This window comes from Malaclemys terrapin, chromosome 4 (genome assembly GCF_027887155.1).
Source record: "Malaclemys terrapin pileata isolate rMalTer1 chromosome 4, rMalTer1.hap1, whole genome shotgun sequence".
Lineage (NCBI taxonomy): Eukaryota > Metazoa > Chordata > Testudines > Emydidae > Malaclemys > Malaclemys terrapin.
The window spans coordinates 72,764,379-72,788,125 of NC_071508.1; the positions used below are offsets into that span (position 1 = coordinate 72,764,379).

Genomic DNA, 23,747 nt, shown 5'->3' on the forward strand with positions numbered 1-23,747 from the left:
ATTATTAAGGTAAATCTTAGAACAGGGATAGTCAATAGGTGGACTGTGGGCCAAATCTCAACCTCCAAGCGCTTTTGAATGGACCCCGAAATCTTTTTATTTACTTATTGTTGTTATTTTGTTTATTATTTTCTCTAGAGTCTGAACCTTGACCAAGAAAATTTGGACCTTGACAAAAACATAATAGACTATCCCGTCTTAGAACATTGTTCTGTCTTTTACTTACATGTCTGTGCTATAGTGGAATGGCAAAGCATAGTGCCCTAATGGGCACCATAAATGGACTATTTCAAATGTCTGTCTCAGACTCTTGCTACATATGTTGTAAGTATAATCTAAGGTTGTAGTTCAGCCATAGTCTTCAAATCATAAATTGAATTGCAAAAGCAATTGAAGGGCACCTTGGTCTACAGCGGTATTGCGGGCATGTCTTGCCTAGGTTTGTTAAACAGTTGTTTCAGTTGATAGAGGTTTATGGGCACTCTGTGCACCATTGACATGAGTTACCAAAAAAACCAACAAAAAACCCCCTAACAAAGCCACATATCATACATATTAAATATTTCATTCATTGTTTACAAACTATAATAGTTGGAAAAGATACACAATCCAAAAATAGATATTTTACAGTAATTCACATTTTAAAAACACATTTACAGTAAAATTTCACATCTGTGTTTCTTACTCCATACTGCACTTCAGTGCTTCTTATCTTGCTGATTTTTCTTTGCTGGTGCTAGTCTCATGGAAATGAGGATCATACAGTACTTCTGAATAGATTCTGCCAGTGATGACTTAACAGTGCCCGACTAGAAAATGCCTGGGCTATTTATGCCACTTGTGAAGATGTAGAAAACTGCTTGTATTAGCATTGGCCAGGAAGCCTGATCATAATATTTTCATTATGTGAAATATTTGTAAAATTTAGATTGACTTTAAAAATGGTCAACCTTCAGCTGGATATTTTTGGTCCTAAAATGAGGGTTTTTTAGAATCTAGGTTTAATGCCCTGGTCATGGCCATGATACACAATGATGATATTCTATTTCTGCAGAGTTGCTCTCACTTGCCAAGTGATGGGCAGCAGCAGTAACTGGCAGCACTCAAACTTTCTGATACCACTTTGATACCTATCTGTCTTTCTGATGGGCTTCTGCCTACTCAAAACCTACATAGCATTTAACCAAATAAAAACAAAAGCTACTTTGAATAGCTGCAACTACAGGAATCCATTCACAGAGATACACAATTTCTGGATGAAGCTGGGAAACGCAGTGAGAGGAATTTCTCGTGTGACCCTTGATCTTGCGTTCTGTAGCAGGGGTCAAGTCTAAGAAGTGCATCTCCAATGCCTGCTACAGTCAGCTGAAGCCATTCTGCATCCCCATTGACTTCCCAGGGTCCTGAGCACAGCACCAGCCTAAGTGTCATTGCAGCATTTAGCTTGCTGCTTACTTAACTGGCCAATCCTGACTAATAGGCCCCACCACCCAAGTCTTTATGAACAAAAAGAAACAATTGTTAAGAGTAAAATTATATTTTGAGTTTAAAAGAAATAGACTCATGTGAAGGGGAAAGTAATGATAACACACACTACTACATTCAGGTTCCACAGAGAAACACGCAGAAGAGCGACTCATTTGAAAACAAAAGAACCTCATTTATACCCTCAAAGTGCCATCTGAGGTAGTACTAAGAGGCGATACCTGAGCCCTTGAGGTGGAAAGGGCAATATTTTTGTTAAAATATAGTACATCTATGAAGCTTTCAAAAATATCATTGAATTGTTCAGATACCACCTTCTACTCTAACAAATGTACTCATTGGTTGAAATCTGAGCAATCAAGGGCATTTAGCTACACATTAACTTAAATGAAATGTGTGGCTCTATGCTGTAGACTGCTTTGAAGTTCTCAGCCATTCTCTGTAGAGATTGGGTGAATTCTTTATACAGTTTTCAACAAATATTCATTTGCATCTGTTCTAATGATGCTTGCTCCCTTTCAGGCTTGCTTTCCCCAAACACTGGAGTTTCACTTTCCTGGAGGTTCGTAGAAAGAAAAGTTCAAACTCCCATGTGAGTGTTTGTGGAAAGTCAATTTTTAGTTCATAGATAAATAGTTGCACCAAAAGTGCTTGCAGTAAGAGTTATGCCAACCCAATCAAGGAACAGAATTAATATCATGTGATCAATCACAACTAACTAACATAACACAAATAAAAATAGTTATTCAATACTTGCAGTGAACCGTTCATAGTATGTACAGTAAAACCTGCAAAATACATTTGCAGAAGTCAAATTAGTAGTTAAGTGAGGAAATCAGATTAGTGCTTAAAACCCTGTTTTTCTTATGGATGACTGGCTTGATTGGACAGATTAATTCTGTGGATATATGTTTGTGTGAGGGGAGGATGACTCTCAGCTGGCCAGATCTTCCACCACAAAGGGGTGTAGCAGACCTGAGAATAGGGCCCCTGGAACACACGCTGACCACAATGGTATTGTCTCTAGATGAACCAAAATACTGACCTTCTAGCCAAAGGAAGGAAAAAAAGACTGTATGTGCTGCAAAATATTTAACAACCTTATCTCTCTCTCTCTCTCTCTCTCTCTCTCTCTCACACACACACACACACACACACACACACACACACACACACACACACACACACACACACACACACACACACACACCAACTTCTTTTAAATGTCAGCAGGAATTTCATACTGAGAGCTGATAGGCAACGACAAAAGATAGCCCTTCTTGGCACAGGAAGAGGTGCCACAGATAAAGACAATTCATCTTAACAAAACCTTGAGCTGCATCACAGGTGTTATTTTCATAAGAGCTAAGCACAAGCTAATGCTGGTCACAGAGTATATAGTGGGGAAGAGCCATAATGTGTTGCTCTGGCCAGTCTCTCAGAAACAGTTGTCAACTCCAGACTGCCGTATAGGAGAGAAGCAGGAGAAAAAGTCCTTCTCTCAAATGTCTATTGCAGTCAGACACTTCTTGTTGCAGAGTGCTTCATCAGTCTGAGGCATGGGACAGTTAGTTCATAGCTTGTTCTCCTGCCACCCATGGGCGTTCTTTCCAAACTTGTACACTAGCCTTCTGTCTATGCGTTCCAAAATTCCAGTTTTATAATAATACCTGCAGTAACAAAACAGAAGTGGTATTTACTTTAAAGGAATTGTTCCCAAGTAGTACACGATAGGAACATAACAGAGCAGTCAATCTGATGTTTTCCATCGAACAGCAACCCTTTCTTTCTGTTAAATGGATATTTTCACACCCCCAGATCAACTTGCATTATAGAGTTTAAAGCTTTCCCAGACGTCTTGAAGGGTGAAATTTGCTCCTTTTAAAACAAACATTGCATGTGTGTTTTTGCTTCTAAGATGACCACAATTCAGAATGAATTGCTAGGATTACTGCCAAAGCAGAAAGGCAGGTAGTGTCACATTGCAAGCCATGGGCCAAATTCTCAGCTCATGTAAGTCAGAATATCTCCATTGCCTTCCATGGAGTTATACTGATTTATACCAGGTGCAAATCTGGCCCTGTAATCTTATCTGTAACCACCAAGAGCCATGATTCTGTCTCATGACCTTTGGATAATACACTAAAAAGCTATGCAATCAATATAATTGTGTGAAATAGACTCATATAACACACCATTAGTAATGTGGTGGCATTTTCACCTACTAACGTACCGGAGAGCTCTGCTCAGCTTTTCATATGTCATTCTGTCATTTCGCTTTCTTTGTCCCCACATCTTTGCCAGGGCTTCTGACTTAACAACCCGAAAGATGCCTTGTTCTCTATCCTCCCAATCGAGAATGCCACAGTTTTCTTCTGGAGACAGGAGGAGATCTCTTACAAATTCCCACAAGTGAGAACTCTGCAGGCCTTCAGCAGGAAAAGGACAGAAGATTAACAGACTTTCAGAGATGCAGTACTATAACAATAAAAATAATCACTACAGCAGGTTTGTGAGACGGTGCTCAAGATCTTTAACCACTTGTATCTGGCATCCATTTTGCTTACAAAATCAAGTGCATTGCTTATCTGTAAGTGGAATCAAATTACCTGCTGCAGGCTGACCTTGAAAAGGAACTAATTTTAGAATCTGCCTTTTACTCCTGTAAAATGTTGACTTTTTGTCCTTCAAAAAATTGGGATGAAGTTGCATCCTTGACAGGTTTAGCCTCCAGGAATCAGTACGGATTTCCACAGAATAGTAATGGAACTCCCTAATAAAGGACAGCTGGATTTGGGGATTATTTTTAAAGCCCATTTTTAGATTAATTTCAAAAGGTTTGACATGAATTTAGTGCTGGTAAAAGGTTCTGGATTAACAGCTGCAATCAAATTCCCTTTTATCCAGGAATATTTACAGCATTGGCAGCTGGTGAGCAAACTTCCCCACACAGGTAGATGTCTCTGTGGTGCTACAATTTAAGCCTGAGGCTTGCCTGAGCCCCAAATGCTCTGGAAGGGACAAGAACTTCCTAAGAAAGAGTACAAACCTGGTTACCGGGTGTGCATGCATGTGTCATGCTTAAGGAGATTCTGAGTAAGCAATGTCCCAGGAATCAGGCAAATGGTGAAGCTACAAGTACAAACCCAATATTACCAACCTCAAGCATTCAAAAATCTTCAGCCAGGCCTTCCAAAATCATGAGTTTTTTTTTTAAAATAATTCATTTGGGTTTGTTTATTTGCCTTCTGGATTTTGAGCCTCTAGGTTACACTCAGTTTTCATTTTCCAGCTTTTCTCCACAACTCTGAAGGCTAGAAGCTTACTTTTTTAATAAAATGAAAGTTGAGATTCTTCTGATTCCAATAAAGCACCCATGTAATGAGACTCATGCTACAATTGTGAGAGTTGGCAACACTGCACCAACCACCACTTTATGTTTAGCTCATCTGGGGTATCACTAAGTGATTCACCCCTTTGTGACAAGCATTTGAAACCACAGTTTTATACGTCTCGTAATCTTCCAAGCACAATTTCTGCATTTCAAATATATACCTACTTGTTCTCCCGTGGTTGTGACATTCTTGACTCTTTGAGCCCCCTCTTCTCAGGCATGCCTTATCATTGTCTGGAACAGAATTACAAAATAACGTGACATGTGAAGGAGGAGGAATTAGAGTCTGGTGATAATGTGGTCAAAAGGGCAATGTGTTCACCTAGTCAAATGTCATGCCACATTGAGTCAAACTGGGATGTGATCTGTTGTTAAAAAAACAACAACCCAGCTTTATCATAAAGATAAACCAAAGTGAATAATTAACTTGAAGTTGAACAATTTGACAGAGACAAACACCACAAAGAAAAAAAAAGAATGAAACCATTTTACATGTCATCTACAGTATGTCTGGATTATTTGGTTTTAGGGAATTTAGGGCTGTCTTCATCAACTGCATATACATCTGTGATGTGGAACCTGGGACTTTCCTGGCTCAGAACTCAGACTACACTATGGTTGACAGTTCATATGACCAAAGTGCTACAGCAATAGATGAATGTGAGATTTGGCAATAACACTGCAGAGACGCAAGCCATATCACCCAATTTGAGAAAGGGGGCCTGTCATGATATAGCCGTGACATAAACAGAGCTGGTCAGAAGAGGGCACTGAGGGATCTCAAAGGCTGTTAACACCACTAGTTCTGCAACTTCTACAAATCAGCAGATCTGTCCTGCCTTGCACACAGATAGCAAGTTCTTCAAGGTGAGTATTGGGGCTCTCTCTGTAGCAATGGTACTAAAACAAAGAAAACCTGGAAAGTCCCTTCACTGAATGGAATAGCAGAGAGCTACAAAATAATCAGGTGGGAAACACTTTATGATGCCTGGGGTCAGAACTTTGCATTATTGTGCAACCCACTCTTCAGTGTGTATTAGATGTCCCTTTGAAAGGCTGATCCCCAGGAGTTTCTGAGTTTGCTGCAGCCTCTTGTGAGAGTTTTTAGTCCTTTAGTTGAAGAAGAGACTCATTCTTTTAGTGCTGAAACTCTGGGATTCAGACCCTGCTGCCAGCCCAAATGGCATTTACTAGAATTACATACGAGACAATGCCACATCACCATCACCACATGATGGCAGGACAATGCACCAGTGTGCTTCCCTATCCACTTCCTGGAGTGACATTTTGGCAGCTCTGGTCATTTGTTCAGTGCATTCTGTGCTGCCTTGAAACATGTGATCCTGTGTCAGAGGGTTTTCCACGCTGCCTATAGCCAGGCAGAACATGAGTCAGCCCAGTCATACCCAGGGACTCTGCAAGAGCTGAATATGGTTCTAGAACCACAGGCTATCACTGCGCTACCACCTCAGTGATAGTGCTAGATTCTTAGGGGAAAGGGGGAAAAGGAGCCTATGTTGGGAACCTCACCAGTCTTTCCCTACCCACCACAAGAGTCTTTAATTTAAAGCATTCAAGTGGAGACAATTTTTGAAGTATTTTCTCACTTGTAAAAATCCCTTGAACTGCTGCCTCGGGAAGTGTGGCTAGTCAAAGAACATGCCGCACCTTTCCTAGTGAATAGAGCTTTGCATGTACAAAACAAGGTTACTTACAATCTTTGATAGTTGGCTTGGTTTCTTCAGTGTCAGTAAAAAAGGAAATGCCTATGGGGAGGAAAACATGCAATCCAGGGTTCAATTCTCTAGTCACACACTGTGCAGAATGACTTGCCATTGAATCTTAAGGCACAGCTAGACCCTTTCCCCACTATATTAGAATGCAGGGATATAAACTCACACTAGAGAATATAGAAACATACACATTGCAACAAGGAAGATGAGTCTCCTGTCTATGCAAAGGCTGCCGCTAAAGATCAGCTTTCCCGCCCACTTCTCTGACCTTGTCACTCCCATCTTCAGATTCCTTCACTTGCTTCCTCTTACTTCCTGTATCAAGTTCAAGCTCCTCATCTTTGTCTTCAAGGCCCTAAACAGATATCACCTACCTCAGCATGCTTCTCTGCTCTCATTACCTCTTAATGGCCCTGCTGTGCTCTTTTGGCTTGTGCCATGCTTCCTGTCTACCTGATCCCTTTAGATCTTTCTCCAGCTCTCACTTTTGCCATTTTCTTTATTGTCCTATACACTTGGATTAGTCCCTCTTCCTTCATCAGATCTCTCCTTAAAAGCCCATTTCTTCACTTCTCCCTCGACTACTTCAAGCAGAGATTCTCTCTTGTAGCAAACTCCATAGCACAGTGGCATGTCTGTACAGCAGCAAGAGAGCTCACACCATTTAATAAATGTATTACATACCAAAGACAATAGGTGCCGACTTCCCCTCTGTCCCCTGGGTGCTCAACGTGCCCCTCTATCCCCAGCCCCACCCCCACTCCACACCGTCCATGAGGCCTGCCCCACCTCTTCCCACCCCTGCCCTGCCCCCATTCCAACCCCTTCCCCAAATCCCCGCTCCAGCCCCGACTCTTCCCCGCCTCCTCCTCTGAGCGCGCCACGTTCCCGCTCCTCCCTCTCCCTCCCGGAGTGTGCTAATGCTGCAAACAGCTATTTGGAGGCAGCCAGGCAGGAAGTGCTGGGAGGTAGGTGGAGGAGTGGGGATGTGGCGCGCTCAGGGGAGGTGGAAGACGTCGGGTGGGGGTGAAGGGAGCTTTGCTGCCAGTGGGTGCAGAGCACCCAATAATTTTTCCCTGTGGGTGCTCCTATGGAGCACCCATGGAATCGGCGCCTATGCCAAAGACCCCTACAGTGAAAGAAATTTCAGGTTGCAAAATCCGGCACTCAGTTTAGGAAATGCCAAAGTTAAGGTTGCCTGTATAACCTTAATTTGGCCTCTTTGTGCATATGCATTATGATAAGGCCTTTAATTGCATAATCATATATGATTTTCTTCTACAGGACCCCAACCTGCACAGGATGGATGGTGCACATTGAATAAGGAGCTATTTAGTATTTCTCATCATGGGCCTTATTTACTGCACACCATTCAACACCAATGTTCCCTTTAATTTTTCCCACCCACCTGCGGAATGAATTTTGTTACGTGCACCAATATGGACACATCACCTCCATATTGGTGCACATAACAAAATTCATGAGGTGGGGGTGGGGCCAAGGGGTTTGGAGTGTGGGAGGGGGCTCAGGGCTGGGGCAGAGGGTTAGGGTGTGGGGGAGTGAGGGCTCTGGCTGGGGGTGTGGGTTCTAGGGTAGGGCCAGGGCTGAGGGGGCTTGGGGTGCACGCTTCCCTGGTGCTGTGACAGGGAGAGAGGACTAACTCCAGCTCTCTCTCCCCACAGCAGCACCTGGGCTGGGTGGGAGGGGAGCCTCTCCCATGGCCCCAGCCCAGCCTGGCCCGGACCTTCTGTGGCTGTGGGAGAGGTGCCCCTCCCTCGGCCTCAAACAGCTGTGGCCTGGATTGCGCCCAGCGCTCGCTCTTCATTAGGTGACTCTCTGGCTATTGTCTGGGTGAGCCGGGGGAGCATGCTGAGCTGACGCGCAGGGCATGATGGCAAAGAGCTGCTTTCAAAGAGTGTTTGAATCATGTTGCTGCCACTGTGCCAAAGCCTTGGCAAGAGCGGAGCTTGGAAACATGCATTTTGGCTGAACGAGGCGCTCCGTAGCAACTCCAGGCCAGACTGGGTTGGGACTGTGGGAGAGATGTCTCTCCCCCGGCAGTGGCAGGTCTGGGGCTGGTTTGGGTTAGGTCTGGGGCTGGGGGAGAGGAATCCCTCCCTGCTGCAGCCCTGAGCACCTGCGTGGTGCTTAATAGACTGCTGTGCAGCCGCACAGCTTACGGGGAGCTTAGTTTAACACCGGCACTTAATACAGAATTGTTAATTTCCTCACGGGCTTTTCTGTGGTGCTCAATGGGATGCGTATTCCTAAATCCTTTAGGTGCTTTTGAAAGTCTCCTCCCAGGTGACTTGCCCAGCAGCACATAGGAATTCTGTGGCAGAGGCAGGGATAAAAGCCAGTACTCCAGAGCAGCAGTTGACTGCCTAAAAACACAAGACCATTTTTTCCCCTGCAGTCCCGTCTCATTCACCACCCACATTCTGACTTCTGCAACCAGTATGACAGGGTTCCTATGGACAGCAGCCTCATTTACTGCACAACCCTGATTCATCCCCAGAGCATCAACTCCTAGCATGTCCCATCATCAACTCATCCCCAATTGTTCCTCTCCCACTCAGCCTGTCCCTGTCCCCCTCATGTCTGTTGCCTCCAACCTATCCCTGTTCTTCTCTGCTCCTCGCCCATTCCTTGTCTGCCCTATCCTCCATCTGCTCATCATCTATCATGTTGGAGTCAAGCTGTTTTCCCTTCTCCTCTGGGAAGTGAATGTGAGGAACATGGAAAGCACAGGAGAGAGAGTCTATCTGCTCTCAATTCCTGGGCCTGGAGCCACAGTGGCTCCCAGCAGTAAGGAGCAATTGCAGGGTAAGGCCTACACTGTCAGCCACCCATGGCTCTCCAGGGGCTGTTCTAGCAGCCAAGTATTGCTAGAGTGAAGGGATGCTTAGGCCATGCCCCTTTTTGCCATGGACATACCTACTGCATCAGTTGCCAGCAGTCCTATGACAACTCTATCCCACTCAACAATTCTCTTAGACCAGGAGAATCCTGAAGTAGCCACGTAAGCCAGTTTTAGGAAAGTCTTGAATCACTGAGAGGCACAAAGCAGCTGGAATGCATTGCAGGATTGGGTCTAACTCTATAAATAATTACCCAACAATTTATAATCCATCTGGAGATGGGAAAAATAGCATGGCACTGGAGTAGACCTGCTAAGTCTCCCTGTCCTGGGCAATGAAAAGTCAGCCATCTAAGTTATCATCCGAACTGAACCCTATGGAACCATCCTATTAATCTCCTGGAATCTAAACTAAAGGCTAGCTGTAGAAGAAATTTCACTTTCCTTCAGTTAGGCCAGACAGGCAGTAGTTTAGAAGTTTATGAGCCTAAATTCACTTAAGCAGCAATAAATCTTTTAAGAAGCAAAAATAAGGTGGAAAATAAGTAAAGAAAATTGATTGTATTTGAGAATAACGTCAAGGGTATTAATGAGGCTCTCATATTTGTATTACACATTATACCGATAGCATGTGCCAAACAAAACATCATGTCCACCATCAGATAAACAGTGCAACCTCTGATGTTTTGAGAGGAACATAGTAGCAGTATATTGTGCTGGTCTATGTGAAATGAGTTTGGTGGTCTCAGTCCAGTTCTATCTGAGCTAAAACACCACACTTTGCATCCAGGACAGTCTCAGTGGAGAAGCCAAGGACTGAAGGGGCCATAGAGTCTGAACTATGATCTTACTCCTACAGCTGAACCTGTCACGTCAGGCTTGAGTGACATTGAGTGGGCACAGTTGGGAAGCCAGTAACCTCGTTGCCCATGCTATCCTCTATCTGTTGCATTGCTAATCTGCTGATCATTGTAGGATCTAGACACCAGAGGTGCTTCACCTCTTCTGTGAATAAACAAGGGCCTTTAGTCCCAGGGCTATCAGTCCAGCACCTTCCACTAGCATGAAGTTCACACAAAAGTTTAAGGCTTTTTTGTTTTGCATTCAATCTCTGAAACACTAACCATGTATCTTGATGTTCTGTAAGATGAAATAAAGGTATTCGCCACAAACGCCGGCAGCATCTGTGAACTCCTCCTGGGTCATGCTACATAGCTGCAAGCCATTAATATTAAAGTGGGAAAAGGAGATGCAGTTGGCGTCTAGCTTGTATTGGTCACAGCAAAACTGCAGCCACTCACAGACATTGTGTTTACTCCAGTATTCCGGGTGAATAGATGTCCAGCAAGAATCGCCAACTGCAAGAGATTCAGCAGAAGAGAGAAATGAAGCTGAAATACTTACATTACAAAATTGTTTCCAGTAAGCATGTTCCAGACAAGAGAAGTTCCTTTACCTTATTCTAGTAAGGCCACAAGTTTCCTCAATTATTCCTTTTAATACTGTCTGCTTATGTTTTGGTGCCTAGTGCACCTAAGGTATTATTATTAATTATTATGTAGGACATTATTGTAGGAGGGTCTCAAAAGCACATTCCTCTCAATTTGTCACACCCCAAGTGTGATACACAAGGTGAAACACAGACCCAAAGTGAGAGGCACAAAAAATATCCATGCAAGATAATTAAAATACTGTGGGATCAAATCCTTTAGCATAAATAACTCTCTTTCTCTCCTCAATTTCATGGTTATTTCCTTGTGATGTAAATAAATTGTCAACAATAAAAGTGAAGGGACACCAAATTTCTCTGGTGCATTTTGCAATAAAAATGAGCAATGTTTCTCATAATGAGAGGCTGAGTCACTTGAGAGATGTCTCAAAGCACTCTATAAGCCTTAAACAATACCCCTGGCAGGTAGGTAAATATTGTAAGTTTATTACTAAGGGAAATGCTTGTTTTCACAGCTATACCCAGCAAGTTATCATCACACCCTTCATCCTGAAGTACATAGTAAGTGTTAGGGTTGTGTGAACTTTTTTTAAATTTGTTATATAAGAGACTGCCACTAGATGGTGCAATGTGCAGTTCCAGGCAAAGTTCTTTTTAGGAAAGCATCTCTGACAGATAAAGGAAAGAGAAAGAAAGATGCTAGTAGAGTGAGTAGGCAAATTTTAGTCTAAAAAATATTCCAGTCAAAAGTGTCAACATTTTTTCAAAAAATGTGAAAAAGTTTCTCAATTAGTGGGAAAAGCTTGTTGCTATTATTTTATGATAAAACCTGAAAATTATTTTTCTGTGATTTGTTTGTAGAATAGTTTTTTAAAAAACTAGCTCTGGTGCTGAAAGTAGGGCAGTGTAACACAGCCATATGCTGTAGTCATCAGACATTATTACTATATAGATCACTTATACAGGGGAAGTGGGATTTGAATACTGTTTCTTTAGATGTAAACACAGATCTCTACCACTTGAGCTAACAGAGAATATCTGTAGCTAACTGTAATAGGAGGCTTTGTACCTGCAAACCAGATACTAGAGGGAAACGTACATGGAAAAGGCCTTTATCTTGCAAGCAGTTCCCACTGGATGTCTGTGCAGGTGCAGCCGGTATGGAGCAACCGCTAGAATTATAGCCAAAGACACTATAATGCTCTTTAGCTCTGGATGCATTTTACTAAAGCCTGTGAAAAATGGAGACAAAATTCTGCCTCCCAGACTCATTATTTCTATTAACTTGCTAGACAAATTATTTTCATTATACTTAGACAATTTTTTTTCGTTATACTGGAGTCCTTGAGGATGAGTAATGATTTGCCTCAGGAGAGATTCTGGGCCAATGACAGAAATATCAGCCTTTGAGATTGTTGCTCTATTCATTTTAAAACAGCTATGCCAATTTTCACCATCTGAGGCTCTGTCCTTCTACTAATCATGACTGAGCAAACACATGATAGTAAATAGCCAGGGAATGAACTACCACAGGGATGAAAATATTATACATATCTAGGCGAGTAGTTAGATTAGATAGATACTGTTTCCTTTCATTTAATCTGAAAGCATCTTTGGTCTCATTTTAGATTTCCTAATTCCTCTTTCCAATCAATCAGCCAGGATTTATTATTTCATGTTCAGATTACATTTTTAACCCCATACATTTAGTTTTGGGACACGGTTTGTATGAAAAATATATCCAATATACAATCAGATGGCAGTTCATGCAAACAATATGAACTGTAATTTTTTTTTGTCATCAGCCTAGCCAGGCAGTTTACTTCAGGGTGTAAATGCTGCTGTTGTTTTAGACTTAATTGCCCCAATGAAATTAATGGAATGGTTCAAAATTGTGACAATGTCTGAAACACTGATCTTGCATTCTAAATGGGTTTCTATAATATAAATAAGATCTTTTTCATGAAGTTTTAAAACTTACAGGACAAGTGTGTTCTTTCATGTATCATCCATGTACTGTAAATATCTCCATTTATTTGTGCTTATAGAATTAAAATAATGCTGAATGTATTTTTCAGTGTCATAGACCCCCTGGGGATCTATCATCCCATCCAAGGGAAGCAGTCTAGAAAGGAGGAGAGGTGGGCAAAAGATGCAGACTTTGGATCTGAGTTTCGGACTCTCAAAACTTTGAGCATATTTGAATCTGAGATTTTGTTTGGTCCTTTATAAAGAAAGGTCAGTTGTGATATTCAGCTTGACACTGGATCAGATTCGATAGGCCCTGGAACTGTGTGTATAGCTGTGCCAGAGGATGATTGATTCATGATGGGAGAGAAACAGTTGTACAGCCACCATCCCCCGTCAGGCCTTTTGCTGGAGAAGGGCAGCTTGAAAGTTAGCCGTACTTCACAGGAACGCTGGCTCTGGAGCAGGGGTCTCAAACTCAAATGACCGCAATGGCCACATGAGGACTAGTGCATTGGCCCGAGGGCCGCATCACTGACACCCCTCCTCGCTGACCCTGGCCCCGCCCCCACTCCACCCCTTCCATGAGGTCCCGCCCCTGCCCCGTCTCTTCTCCCCCTCCCCCAAGCGTGCTCCTCCCCCCTCCCTCCTGGAAAGTGCTAAGCATTATACAGAGCATACAGATCACTGCTGCTCCTACAACAAGTCATTTCCAAGCGGTTTTAATAAAATATATACACTCAGTAATGCACCTCACTCAAAGGACAAAACATGCACTTAGTTAGATTTACTTCTGTTAAAGCCCCCCACTGCACTGGGCTGCATCACCACTCCACCACTGCTCTGCCTCTTCCAGGGGTGGCAGGTTTGTAGAAATTTTGGTGGTGCCCAGAACCTGCCCCCCTAAACTCCACCCCCACCTGCCTAAGGCTCTGGGAGGGAGTTTGGGTGGGGGTGGGGGTCTGGGATGCAGGCTCTGGGATGGAGTTTGGGTGCTGAGTGCAGGCTCCGGGCTGGGGCAGGGGGTGGGGGTGCAGGCTCTGGGATGGAGTTTGGGGTTAGCAGAGGTGAGGCCGGGGGACACTCGGGGGAAGTGCGTGGGGGCGGCAGGCAGGGCACGGGCAGAGACCCGGCCCCAAACATTGGGGAGCAGGGAGTTTAGCTGCCATATAAAATACCTTGGGGGGGGGGGGAGGTGAGGGGAGTTTGGCTGTGACCGGAAGTAACTGTGGGGGGGGGGGCACAGGGAGCTTGGTGGGCCGCAAGGAAGAGCTTCGTGGGCCGCATGCGGCCCCTGGGCCGCGTGTTTGAGACCCCTGCTCTGGAGACTAGCCAGAAGAGGTATAGAAACAGTGTGGGGGACTGTGAGGGCTGGCTCCAGGTCCGTTGGCAGAATTGCAACAGGGTAGCCTACCTTACTCCCAAATCAGGTGGCGGCACCAAGGCATGAATCCAGCCCTATATTTTTGGTGTTGTCTTGTTTGCACCTTTGGGACTCATGAGCTGTTTGGATTTTTTTCTGCTTATGTAGGAGATGGGGTGAGGGTCAAGACCACAACTTCCTTCTGATGTGTTGAAGAGTTAAATGAAGTGTGCTCCTTTGGTGTATCTATTTTTAATTCCCTTAGGGTAACATGAGATAAAAGCAACTGTTCCTCTACAGTTAAAAATTACAGTAAGTAACTTTGAAATACTTAAGCAACTGGTCCTGAAATTTTTATTTGACTTGACTGTGATAAATATCAGCTTTGCTGGCAATATAATGGCCATAGCATGCTCCTTTCATGGAACAGTTCTTGTCAGGATTAGCTTCTCTATTGGCTTCTAAAAAGACTGGATTCTTTTTGGAAGTCAGAAAATATTCTAAGGCCCCCCAAAAGTGCTGACATCTGTCACGGGCACTCAGAAGGTGCTGACATGAAGGTCTGGCATTTTCAAAAGTGCTCTTCCTTTAATCCTTACACTGAAGTTTAGCTTCCTGAGTAGCTCTCTCTTCTGTTGGGGTATGCACTGTACCAAAAGATTATGCAATTTGGAATACTCTTCTGGAAGAAAGGACAGAGCTTCTACAGGAAATGTACAAGTTTCCTTTGAGTGGGAGGGAAAGGACCAGATATGTTTTCCTTGCTGTGTAGTGAAATTCTAAGTGAAAACTATCCAGGTGAGATAAGGTGGGGAGCAAATAAATCACTCAGCAGCCAGCACAGGAACATTTCAGGTAAATCAATGTTTTATTTCAGCTTTTGTGCCTAGAACTAGAGGGGAGCTGGAACAATTTTTATAGTGGAGGTGCTGAGAACCATTGAACCAAACTGTAAACCCTGTATATAATGGAAACCCCTTCAAGTCAAGGGGTGCTGCACTCCTCCTAGTTTCAGCATCTATGACTACAGGTCTCTAGGGAAGAGGGAAAGTTGAAAGCAGAGAGAAGTGGGAGCCACAGAGTTCAAACCATGAATTGGACCTTTCCAAAGTTGTGGAGTGTTACTTGCCTCAAGGTTGGATTTAGGTTACATTAACTATCCCATGGCACTTTTTAGCCAGATTGAGTATTTTAATCCTGGTGTGCTCGTTACATTCTAACCCAGGAGGAATTAAATTCTGTGGACTTACCCCTTGCAATCTAGAAAAGTTATTTGAAATCAGAGTTTGGATTCATGTCCCACCTCTAAGACTGCATGTACAATGGCAAAAAGCCTCACGATTTCCAAAGGAAGAAGCTCTATTCATGGTAACAAGGATCAAAGCTTTAGTGTAGATAGGACTCAAGCAGGTGCAGGGATTTTTACAAAGGACTTCTATAACCCGGATTTGTACTCAAGGCAGTATGGGATACCTGTCCAGATTTTCCCAGAATGCACTGGTTCATGCACAGCTGTACTGACAAACCAACAAGATATACATGTTAGTGCAGGGAAAAATGCTGCTGTATTGACATGAACCATGCCAGCTGTATCCACATCAGATGAATGTAGCAAAGCCTGGTTATATATAAGGTTTGTCTGTACAGTAGATCAATTCTATAGCCCTTTTCCATAGACCAGTTCCATACTGTAAGAGAAAGTGAGCGAAAATCTTACAAGACATAATTCTGTTTAAATACAGGTGTTTTATTCCTAGCATTGTTCTAACTGTGATGTAGACAGGAGTGAGACCAGAGCTACACTTTGCACTCAGTCATCTCAGAAATTCTGCCCGTCTCATTATAGGCAGCTCTGTCAAGTCTTCTCCACTATTTTATGTGAGGAGGAACTCACCTCACACTTGCGCATTCAAAGTCCTATAGTACTTTTTTCCAAAAAGTGTAGGTATCTTGACTCTTATCTTGGCCAGATAACAGCCTGGGGAAAACCTTATTCTGTTGGCCTAAATGCCTCTTGTGCTTCAAATCAATGACGTATTTGTCTTCCTTTTCTATCCTATGTCTCCTTGTATAGCATTGCTAGCACTGATATAATATAAATATGTGTGAAATTTATTCCTGGGCTACTGGGGGAGAAAAAAAAGTGAAAACAATGTAGTGGGTTCTATAGGAATGTTTTAAATCAGCTCATGGGAGAAGTTATTGCAGCCCTAAAGGATGCTAGAAATGTGTAGGAGCATCCAACATTGAGCAATCCTGGGGGGAAAAGGTTGAAGGGGAGATACAGCTGCAGACAGGGTCAAATGAAGGCCACGTACATACCCAACCCATCTTAGTATGCGATCTCAGGTAGAATCACAACACAGTGGTAATGATGTAAGCTTATGAAACATTTCAATTACTTTAAAGTAGACAGTCTAATGTCCTTGCAATATCTATGTGCAATACTGACCTTTAACTAGATGGAGTCAGAACTGCACAACTACATGTCAGAGGCAGTATACTGCTAACAGCTAATGAAGATGCTCAGAGCTGGGAGAAAATTTTCCAATGGAATGCTTTTCCATTGGGAAATGCGGATTCATTGAAATTGACACATTCCTAATTTTGTTTAGAAAAAAACTGAAAAATATCTTGATAAGGTTGAAATTTATAATATAAAATTAAAAAAGTCAAAGCTGAAACAAAACATTGATTTACCTGAAATAATTCTCCCCCGCCTTGCCCCCTGAGATTTTGTTTCACAGGAAACTTAGAAATTCTTTGTTTTTGCTTTGATTCAGAATGGAAACAAATTTCAAAATCAGAGCATTTCCCACAAACAAGAACTGCATAGCACTTGAGATTCTTCTTTAGCTGAAGCATTAGGGACCTGTGCCCCTTTGGAGCAGATTCTATTTCTAATCACATGGAAAATTTTGAATGGCCAAGGTTTGCACCACAGAAACAAGCATGAAGTCTATGATGATCATAAACTTGTTATGGTTTAAGCTCTTTGAAAAGTGCTGTTCTCCAATACTTAAAATGTCTCATGAGGGTCAAGGTCTGTTCTGTAAGAACACCAGCTTTGTAATTTGAAGGCATAAAAATAGTTTTATGGGAGAAAAATATTGCATGAAAACCTGAGACAGATCCAAGTTTCACTACAAGCTTGGCTCAGTCACATCAGTGAGATTATGCTGTATTTTTAGAGCCTATTGAATGATTTAGTCTGAGGGAGGAGAGGAAAAAAAAATTCCAGCCATTTAGGAACTGAATCAAACTCTTATGGAAGGAAAAGAATTTCTAATGGGAAATGCTAACTGACCCTCTATAGCAGGGATCTGGCCTGAAAGCACGGGGGATTGGGCATGAACTCCTTAAAACTAACTATACTCCCCAGATGAGTCTTATGGCCAGGCGAAGTGTAGGATTTCCATAAGCACAGTGGGGGGAAATTGTACACTAAACATTCAGGAGTAATCAGCAACTAGTCCAGTGGGGGCATTATTGAGTTAATACTGATGTATTATACTACAATCCACAGAGATCTGTGCTGGTTTTTAAAATCCCAAATCTTACACGTTAACTATGTATTTAACTGGTCATTGCTACTATGGATAATAAATTTATACAAAGCAGCAGAAAATTCAAAGAGAGGTCACTCCATCAAACTAAATTACTATTCCATAGTACGGATAACATTCATTGATAGGCAAAGGGACTTCAAAACAAGTGCTGTGTTTTAAGTGGACAGAACAAAAGATACCCAGGCATACAAGGATCTATTCCTGACTCTGCTTTAGACTCCCTCTGTAACCTAGGGGCACTACCACTGAAATGTTGTGAGTCTCAGGCCAGGTCTACACTAACCCCCTAATTCGAACTAAGATACACAACTTCAGCTACGTGAATAACGTAGCTGAAGTTCAAAGTACCTTAGTTCGAACTTACCTCGGTCCACACGCGGCAGGCAGGCTCCCCCGTCGACTCCGCGGTACTCCTCTCGTCTAGCTGGAGTATCGCAGTCGACGGCAAGCACTTCCGGGTTCGACTTATCTCGTCCAGACAAGATGCGATAAGTCGAACTCAGAAGTTCGATCGCTCGCCGTCGAACTACCGGGTAAGTGTAGACCTACCCTCAGTTTGCCTTCTTGCAAAATGAAGATGATAATGCCTAACTGAGAAACTTGATTAATTGATAGCTGAAAAGCACTGGAATTCTTTTGGGGTCACTGGGGTGAGATTCAGGAGATCTAGGTTCAATTCCTGGGTCTGCCACAGACTTGCTGGGTGACCTTGAGTAAATCACTTGATTTCTCTGACTCACTTTTCCAGCTGCAAAATGGGGAGAATGCTTCCCTATTCCACAGGGATGTTGTGGTGAGGAATCCACTAAATGTTTGTGAGGGCTCCATACATTATAGTGACGTAAGCAACACAAGTCTCTTGTAGATATATGATTCTTAGCTGAAAGGTACTATAGAAGTGCAGACTATTATTGTTGCTATTCATATGCCTGTCTTGCACACAGTCAGCTTGTGTGCCTGAACAAAGCAGTAATGCTTGAATTAGAAATAAACGTGACAATAGGCTCAGCAGTGAGCACAACATGCACAGGCCATTACCCATCAGAGCCAATTGTAACACTGTTAAATTCAGTCCAGTTTGGGGCACATATTAATTGAACACGTCTTTTCAAACTGAACCTATGTACACACCTGTCTGATGATCAAAGGTGGGATAATAGTCCTCAGTTGTCCCAAACAATTCTGTCCAAGACATCAGGGGCTCGCAGATCATTGTGTTTGGCAGAAAGGTGCTGTGAGTGACTGAGTCCAACATCCCCCTAAAATATTAAGTTAATAGTCAAAGCATGGCAAGAAAATATCAAGGACCTAAGTTATAAGGGCACATCCATAACTGCTTTAATGTGGAATGGCATGTGTCTGTGAAAAGTACTCTTGGGTCTATGCTACATCCACTTAAAGTTCCATTGAAGTGAATGGTTGAGTTCTTGAAAATTTCAGGGGCAGCAGTGAAGGGGTTACTGAGCTCAACAAGAACATTATCGGTTTAAAAGGATCTGCAAGCAGATTTATGACTATACATGGATGCGGGTGGTATGAAGTTTTCCCATAGATTCTTGTGTGTGACAGGCGGCACATGTGTAAAAGTCAAGGGAAGAACAGACCTATAGTACAGTACACAGACATATGGTCAGGGTTAATATCATTAGTTACTGAGATCATTTTTTCATTTATCGTCCCTTGACAAACAAATTGTCAAAACATAGTCCTGGACCTGAGGCGCTTACAGTGTAAATCAGATACAAGTGCAGACATCAGACAGTCCATGGTTTATGGACAATGTGCAGTATCTGAAAATCAATCACAAACTGGAGTTCAGTTTGTTTCTCGAGCATGGTCACAGCTGGAATTCAAGCAGAAACTTGTTTAATAATAATAGAAAACTTCACTGTGTGACACTTTCATCTCAAACTGGTCTACGGAATTGTTGAAAATAATACAATTCTATTGTGAAACAATAAAGGGAGAGAGAAATTAAGAGATCTAGGCAAGGGAGAAAACTACATTTTCAGATGAGATTTGAAATGAGACGTAGTCTGTGAAGTAAAGGAATTCAAGGGGACTATTCCAGAGGACAAATGGGCAAACACACACACACACACACACACACACACACACACACAGTTTTCTGTAGGTAAGGCTTGTGAGGCCCCACCCCTGAGCTCCCATGTGAACTTTAATTGTAATTGATTCAGTTTTAGTGGTCTGGAAAAAAGCAACAAAATGGAATGAAAATCATTGTGGCTCAGTTCTGCTTTTCCATCTGCAAGAGACTGGGACTGTCACTGTTCCAATGTCTAGTAATAGCTCCATGGTTGTGCTGCAGTGAATATACAAGTGCAAAATAAATTGACACAGATTTGACACAATTGGTTCTTATCTCTTCAAACTTTAGTTTCTTCTGCCTTCCATAACTAACTCCAGATCTGGTCATTTCTAGCAGAAAGAAACCTGAGTAAGCTAACATGATCATATATAGTCTTAAAGGTTAACATTTAGTATAATGCAAAAAATAAAAAAATAAAATAAAGAAAATGGCAAGCGGTGTGCAGTAGGCACAGGGACCCAGATCCATGCTGTGACAGTTGTATTGGCCATCTGCTCCATTTGACATAGTTTATTAGTGAATCAGGGTAATCTTTGTGCAGAATGGGGGTGGGAGTCAAGGCATTGATGACTGTGGTTAGATGATTGTAATGCTCTAGCATCTCATCAGCATCTAGGCCTGTAAAATAGGAGATTTGTTTACTTAGCATGTTCTGAAAACTGTTACTTCTTTCTCTAGTGGAATTGAGAGAGAGCCATAATCTTTATGTGGATGAAATGGGAGCAGACCAGGAGAGTGGGAACATTTAGGATGTCCCCAAAATTCTCTTTCATACTGAAGATCAGGTCCAATGTGTGTACATGTTCCAGAAACAACGCGGACCCAATGTACTGTTCTAATGTGAATGGAACACATGAACATTTGAACACTGTGGATCACTTGAGCTGCTATATTGCCACATTGTTTCTAGTGGACCTAGTGTGACGCTAGTGTTATATGTACAAATGTATTTTGCTAATGAACACCACAATTGAAAATAAAATATTAAACTACAGTACTAATGCAATCCAGATATTTCAGGATTTTATAGGAGAAGAGCTGGTAAACCACCACTCAATAATAAATAAAAATAATGAGACCCATAGTATTTAATATTAGATTGTACTAGGAGTCAGTTATGTGCTTTCTCCACCAGTAGTAGGCTGCCATACACAGAAATAGGTGCCCTATACTACACTTGTTCAGACACAGGTTAGACGGGCAGAGCAATGACGTTTATTACTTCATGGATGATGCAGGATCTAACATTACACAAAATCCTTCCCTAATTCTTCTGCAGTCAAAGCAGTTAAACTCCTATATTTGCATCAGATCATGGAGGATTAATATTGCAGGGAGTTATGGCAGGTTAGGCGCAATGTGCCAATCACACAGAAGCATAGTTTAGTACCAAGATAGAGACTTCATAGAGGAATGAAGAAGAAAATAGGAAGCACGAAGTCACAATTCTTCTTCCATCATAGAACACTGATAGGACCATGTAAGCATATCCCACATTAACAGATAATCCCTGTTCAATGCCTCATAGAAGGGGAAAACCCCCCACTAACCCTGCTAATATGCACAATATGTCCTCCCCAGCACTATATTTTGTAGTCAGTTTAACCACGTGTATTACAGCAATAATTGTAATAATTAAGCTTCTAAATGGAGCAGCCATTGGCAAACATACACCAGCATGAGCAAAATAAACAAAAAATACACTAATAAGTGCATCCCATTTCAGGTAGAAGCAACTCTTATGTCTCCTATGTTAATGGAAGCACATTGATCCAACATACCGTATAAGCTGTTGGAAAATGCAGATGTCTGGGACCACCTCATGCCTGATTCCTGTACAAGAGTGAATTATTGCTTCCCACATGGGAAAATGTTTTGAGTGAAATCTGGGCACTATTGAAGTCAAAAGGAATTTTTCCATTGACTTCAACAGAGACAGTATTACACCCTTTGTCTCTGTTAACAGGCAAGAGGTGGCAGGACAACAACAACAACAACAAAAACAAACAAACAAAAACCACCTGCAAATTTCAACGCCATTTCTAAAAGTACTTTTTACTAGAAATACATATAATCAGTGGGGGCGGAGGAAACACATCCTCTTTGTAGTGCACATAATTCTGCAGTTGATTTTTTAAAAACTATATATTTTTAGTGCTAACATTTGGAAATTTGTCACTACTTACATAAGGGAATGAATTTGCCTTGAAGGGATCTAATCATCCCTTCCCCTGGAGTAAGTTTTTGCTAGGCAAGTAAAATATTTTTATAGTTTTTATAGCCTCATTATCATTATGGTGGGTGAACAGATTTCATGCTGTGACTAAGATGTTCTTCATGAGGATTTTCCAAGGCTGAAAAGATACACTTAGGGTAACACCACCATGTTAGAAGTGAAGATGGGCCTGATCCAGAACCAAACCCATCAGATTATGGAGAAGTTCAGATCTGAAAACATGCATCTGATCTGTAAGGCTTGGTCTGAACAGAGCTTATTTCTCCAAACTGCAAAATTCTAGATCTGAGGCAGCTTCAGCTCCAGTTTGATACTTGGCTTGCAGCTATAGTGACAAGGTTGCTACCACTAAAGGGCTTAGCAATATACCATAATAGATGACAAACCTAATTTACAAATGAGAAATTCCCATTTTAGAGAGGTACCTGATTTACACCATCAGTCTCATATACAACTGTGTATTTTACAGCTAAATATATTTATTCTCAAGGTCACTAGTAGGACTAATTTATTTTCAAATATTCTAGACGAATAGAATATTATTGATTTAGGTCATGTCAATTAATTTTGCAGCATTACCCCTGGTACTGTTTATAAACACATGCTATATCTGCTTCCGTGTACTCTTAAGGAAAAAAGAGAAGGGGCAGTCACTTGTTTAAACAGGAGATCTTTTCAATGTTAGTTTTGCTCCAGCTGATGCAGGGCTGCAAGAAGTACTTAATTTCCTTTTGGTTTAATGAGACAGGTCTGGATTGGTCATTTGTTAAAACGTATTTGTTGAGGTTCAATTGCTGGGTAGGAGACAGGCATGTCTCGATCAATAATTTATTAAATTGAAATCAAATGGGTTGGTCAGAACAAGTGGTTTGAAGCCCAAACACGAATGGCATCAGGGAGGTGACTGATAAATCAGCACAGCACAGAACGCTGCTTTGGCAGCTGGAAATCTGTTTTACAAATATTGACATTAATAAACAAACTGAGCTTACGTGCAGATGGGTGCTTATTCCCGTCACAATGTTTAGGTCCAAAAGGAGGTCTCAGAAGCAAGGGGAAAGAGGCGGCTTTCCTGCAGCAATGTACAGCACTGTGGAAGTAAAGCCACTTGCAGTGCTGTGATATATGGAACTCCTTACAGACAGGTTCGTTTGGTTTTTCAGGTTCTTATACACACCCCCTTTGACGACAGTGATAATACAGAGTGTGACACAGCTGAGGGAAGGGAGGAGAAACGTTCTTAAGTGCAGAACGTTTACCTTTATCCTGTATTGTTTATTCTCCTCTTAAAGTTGTTGACTTAAGTAACTGTGAGTCTTGGGCGACATTAAAAAGTCAGGTCTGCATACTTGCCTCAGCGTGGGGGACTTTCCTGCTCTGCCTTCTTTTGGAATCTTGGCACTTAAAAGGGCTATCACATTTCATTTACAAGCCTCAAAAAGTACAGAAGTTAAGTAGCATTATCCCCATTTTACAAATGAAGAAGTCGAGGAGAAGAGAGATGAAATGACTTGCCTGAAGTCATCTATCAATTCATCGACAGTGTTGTGAATAGAGCCCTGATCACCTGACTCCAAGCCAT

General features: G+C 42.1%; 1 protein-coding gene across 2 annotated transcripts; it reads right to left on the reverse strand.

The window, feature by feature from the left end:
• Positions 1-549: 549 nt before the first annotated feature.
• Positions 550-23,271, reverse strand: ELF5 (E74 like ETS transcription factor 5). Of its 2 annotated transcripts, XM_054028365.1 has the most exons (7): positions 23,158-23,271; positions 18,954-19,081; positions 10,597-10,830; positions 6,595-6,645; positions 5,045-5,113; positions 3,719-3,914; positions 550-3,155 (listed from the first exon to the last, which is right to left on the reverse strand). In XM_054028365.1, exons 2-7 carry the CDS (start codon positions 19,075-19,077, stop codon positions 3,059-3,061), a joined length of 771 nt encoding a protein of 256 aa, XP_053884340.1. In that variant the 5' UTR covers positions 19,078-19,081; positions 23,158-23,271; the 3' UTR covers positions 550-3,058. The 2 variants fall into 2 exon arrangements, with proteins under 2 accessions (XP_053884340.1, XP_053884341.1); XM_054028366.1 differs by lacking the exon at positions 6,595-6,645.
• Positions 23,272-23,747: the final 476 nt, after the last annotated feature.

Coding starts and splice junctions, on each gene's coding strand:
- ELF5 (XM_054028365.1), bottom strand. CDS start 19,077: ATGTTGGACTCAGTCACTCACAGCACCTTTCTGCCAAACACAATGATC. Junction 5,114..6,594: donor CAAGCCAACTATCAAAGATT/GTAAGTAACCTT, acceptor ATTCTGTTCCAG/ACAATGATAAGGCATGCCTG. Junction 3,156..3,718: donor AAGCTGAGCAGAGCTCTCCG/GTACGTTAGTAG, acceptor TTGTTACTGCAG/GTATTATTATAAAACTGGAA.